The following is a 4,278-nucleotide window of genomic DNA, read 5'->3' as shown; positions in this document are numbered from 1 at the left end:
TGTAGGATTCTTTTAGGTCTCAAGAAATTGTGAATAACTAAACTTATAAGTCATGATTTTGAAGAAATATTAAACAATGGTTGGTTCTTGTTTTGATGAAAGTGAATAAAATATTAATATAGTTCAAAAAAAATCAAAATTTAGTTGGTCATTTTGTATAGGAAGATATTACCTCATTTTCAATGAATCAAAACTTATATCAAGTAATTTTAGATTAGTTTAAAATATTTGAAGCTCAAGAGCTATTCTACTCAGAAAATCACTATTTAATAATTTTTCATTTTAAAAAATTGTTATTTTCAACTTTATATAACTAATATATTGAAAACATAAATAGCTACATTTTCAACCTTATGCGCAAACGTTAGAAATTACAATATAAGCCATTTTCTCAGTTGTTATATCATCCTAAACTTCAACGTGCTCGTAAGAAAATAAAACAATTAACATATCTATTTTAATTTGTTGTTCAACAATCTCTCGTCATTTTAAATCTATGTAATTAAAAACACAACCATTTTTAGACGATATCAATTACAAGCAGATAAAATGTGCAAGTGTTCCTACTGTGGAAGATCAGGCTCCGAACATTAGAACCATTGGTTCCAAAATTTGTGCCATGTATGGTGAATTTGGGCAATACCCTAGTTCTAAGATCATCCGCTCTATTATGGCAAGGTCTCTTCAAAATTTTCCAACATGATTCTAATTCTTCAATGGAGTGACACAAAACCAAGACTGTGGGTGTGCACGTCTCATACGCGCCTGCTAGCCACCTACCATAATATCCCTCCATGCAGTTTGACACACATCCTCTTCTCATCCTTAGGTCTCAAGCATCTGTAACTAATCTTCGCATGAAGAAAGAAAGTTTTTTTGGCTAGCTTTTTCTCCCCCGGAGCATTCATGCGCAGTTTTCGATCTTGAACAAGCTGTTTTTCTTTCTTCTTCGGTGTGGAGGCTCTGGTTTGGTTTCTGCTGGAGGTTTATGTTGCTCTCCACTCTGCATTCGCTCGGTAAGAGGTCAGTATAATTGCTGTATCTGCTTTCCATTTTGTTTTGTTCAGTTTTGTTCTTCTTTTAAGTTCTCTGGATTTGTCAATCGTTTGAAAAATTTTAAGCGCCTCTTAGTCGAATTGTGAGATAGTTTTGTAGTCTGATGTTACTCCATAAACTAGATGCTGGGAAGGATATATGACAGAGAGCGAGTCATAATATTGGAGCATCTCTTGTTTAAAAGTCTGGGGTTATCAGCATGTTTTGGTTATTACACAAATTAAAGTAGTGTATAGTTTTCTATAAACCCTGTTCAGGTTTTTGAATTAAAATAGGAGCCTGGTGGTGCATATTCGAAATTTACTATTGTTGTATAATCTGCCAAGACTCCTCTTCTAGTTAAATTCCTTTTTTCAGAAGTCTTCATAGTTTGCCTTGGGTGAAAGCTAGATAGGGTCTGCATGCTGCCTTTGCCCTCGTGTAGGTTTCAGTTCTCTATCCATCGCCACTGCTCGTGCTCCGAAAACCACTTATGGGGATCGGTTTTTACGGGACCGTGGTTTTTGCCATTTCCGGTTTTATTTTCAAAAGGCTTTTAGATATGGGTCCTTGACCGTTTTGCCTCCTCTCCTTGCCTAATTAATGCAGGTATTTTCTTAGTTAATGCCCTTGGACAGCTGTCCATTTTTTTCCGAGCCAATCCTTGATCAACGTGTCCTCTGTCAGATGTGTCTCTATCATTTCTCCAGCTTTATTCAATCCAGGTATTATATTCAGGGCTATATCAGATGATCATTTATTGTTGGTACTAAAACCTGATTTGGCAATCCATATCCTAGTTATTATCCTTGGAAAGGAGGTTTTTCTATATCTGAGCCATTTAAAACATTCCCATCCGAGTCTCCGTTTTTGCCAGGCTTCTGTCAGAAGGGTCTTATCCCCTCCAGTTGGCCATCCTTTTCCGGGCTTCTCCCATTGAAGCTAGACTGATGTTCATTTATTTCCGGGTTAAAAGTCCAGATTTGATAATCTTTTTTGGACTAAATCCTCTGTCAGTACTTAGGGTTGTGAGCTGGTGACGCATGGAGGGAGGGTCTGATGTATCGGCCACGGAGGCCATGATACGTGCTACCATTCAGGCTGAGAAGGTCTGGGGTGGTGACAAGATTGAGGGAGGGTGGAAATCCACGTTGGATTACGTGGTCTTTCAATCAACAAAGCAAGTGGATGACAAGGACAGAGCCTGATCCCATAAAGTCTTGTATGAAGAAGTGAAAAGTTATAACAATGCCCGAATCCTTGTTAAAACCACCCCTCCACCTGCGGCATTAAAATTGGACAGTATCCACCTCTCCGAACAGATAGATAGTCTCCAGGACCTTGCCTTGGTGGGTAGATGTCACTTCTCAGAAATGGACGATTCTGTGATGAGAAAATGGTTGGAGGCACAGTGGAAGCCGCTGATTAGATACTTTCCCACTGTATCAAAGCTCATGAAGGAATGGTTCTGCTTTCATTTTTTAAATGCTGGTGATGTTGAGGTCATCCAGAATCTCCCTTGGGTATATGGAAGAAGCTTCCTTGTACTTCATAGAGGGTATATAGGATATAACCCTTTGAAAAATACTCCCTCAAACAATTTAATCTGGGTCAAGCTCCTAAATCTGCCCCTGGAATTCTGGTCCAGAGAGACTTTAACAGAGATAGGTAATTCTATTGGGAGATTTGTTTACGTTGATCCATGGTGTCTGGGGGAAAAAGATAAACGCATTGCATGGATTCTTATTGAAAAGTCCCATAGGGGGAAATTTCCTAATCATATAGAGATCGCTTGGAGGGATTTAAAAATAAAGCAAAGGCTTGATTTTTGGGGAATCCCCTTCAGATGTTCCACTTGCCACAAGACTGGACATCTTATAAAGAACTGTCCTCGGCGCCCGACTTTCAGAAGAATGGTTTTTCGTGATAAGTCCAGAGTGGCATCCCCTCTGTCCTCTGTAAAAGAGAAGCTATCTCCTTCTGCCAGTTGGACTCCGACTGATCTGGAGGCTGCGCGGGACAAGAACCTGGAAATTGGTTCCAACCTATCTCCTTAGTTTTACTCACAAGACTGCTCTCTGTGCATTGGTTCCAAGCCAATATCCTTCAACCCGGATTTTATGTCTATATCTGATTTTAATGCCGACAAAGAGTTACAATCTCTTTTGTGCCACCCTCTGCCAGAACCTTCTAATGGAAAAGCAATTCCTCCTCCCCCGTCGATTCCAAAACCTACGAACTTTAAAGTGGGTTCACAAACCATCCATATCTCATCGTCTTCGCCTACTCCTGATAAACCCCATCACTCCTCTGTAAAAGGAAAAAAGTAGATGGTTTCTGCCATCCCATTAAATTCTCCGACCTCATCCTCCGCATTTTTGTATGAATCCCACCTCTCCTCCAAAAAAGGCAAAGAACCAATGATATCGGCCACCCCTTTAAATTCTCTGACCTCATCTCCTATAAATTTATATGACAGCGACCTAGATTTCCTTCTCAACAAGAAATCTCTCGAGTTGGAGCCCTTAACCATCCATAAGCCTCATTTTTCTTCACCCCCGCTCATCAGCCCGAACTCTGCAAAGAATATAACTGTTAGGAAGAAAAACAATGGTGGGAGCAGACACTATCGTGGGAGGACTAAAGATGCTGACGGTGGTATAAGGAATTTGTCTCTTGTGGATGTCCCCATCTTCGACATGTCTGATAAACAGCCTCTTAGAGCTAGCGTGGCTGGTAATCCTCCCCCATGACTTTTATCATATCGATGAATATCCAAGGTCTGGGAGCAGACCTCAAATTTTTGGCGCTCAAAGATCTTTTCCTTTCCGCCAAGCCAAAAATCATTCTTGTACAGGAAACTATGCACAACAAACAAGAGTCCATTTCATACTTCAGAAAAATGTTTCCCTCATGGTTCATGGCTGCCTCAGAAGCCAAGGGACTTTCGGGTGGTTTAGCAGTAATGTGAGATCCTTCTTGGATAAAAGCTAAAGCCTATAAATGTTTTGCAGGAATCCTCATCTCTGCGGTTATTAGGGGATATCCTTGTCCCATCAATATCTTGAATATCTATGCTCCTTATAAGAACAGGTCTCTTTTCTGGGATAAATTTCTTGATTCAGGGATCTTTGACATTGATTCATTAATGATTGCAGGTGATATGAATATCACTCTAAGTTCGGAAGAACGTTGGGGAAAGTGCAAGAAGTATGATCCACTCTCAGATCAAATCAAGTTCGA

At 40.0% G+C, this 4,278-nt stretch overlaps 1 protein-coding gene across 1 annotated transcript; it reads left to right on the top strand.

Annotated features, from left to right (window-relative positions):
* The first annotated feature begins 2,408 nt into the window (after positions 1-2,408).
* Positions 2,409-3,092, top strand: LOC149149338 (uncharacterized). The gene has a single exon (XM_089442452.1). The coding sequence runs from the start codon at positions 2,409-2,411 to the stop codon at positions 3,090-3,092; it is 684 nt and encodes a 227-aa protein (XP_089298578.1).
* The last annotated feature ends 1,186 nt before the right edge of the window (positions 3,093-4,278 follow it).

Source organism: Pinus tabuliformis, chromosome 9 (assembly GCF_031772625.1).
Source record: "Pinus tabuliformis cultivar Carrire ecotype Pingquan chromosome 9, CPIR1, whole genome shotgun sequence".
Lineage (NCBI taxonomy): Eukaryota > Viridiplantae > Streptophyta > Pinopsida > Pinales > Pinaceae > Pinus > Pinus tabuliformis.
The sequence above is the reverse complement of the archived record's forward strand: the minus strand, read 5'-3'. Positions and strand labels throughout refer to the sequence as shown.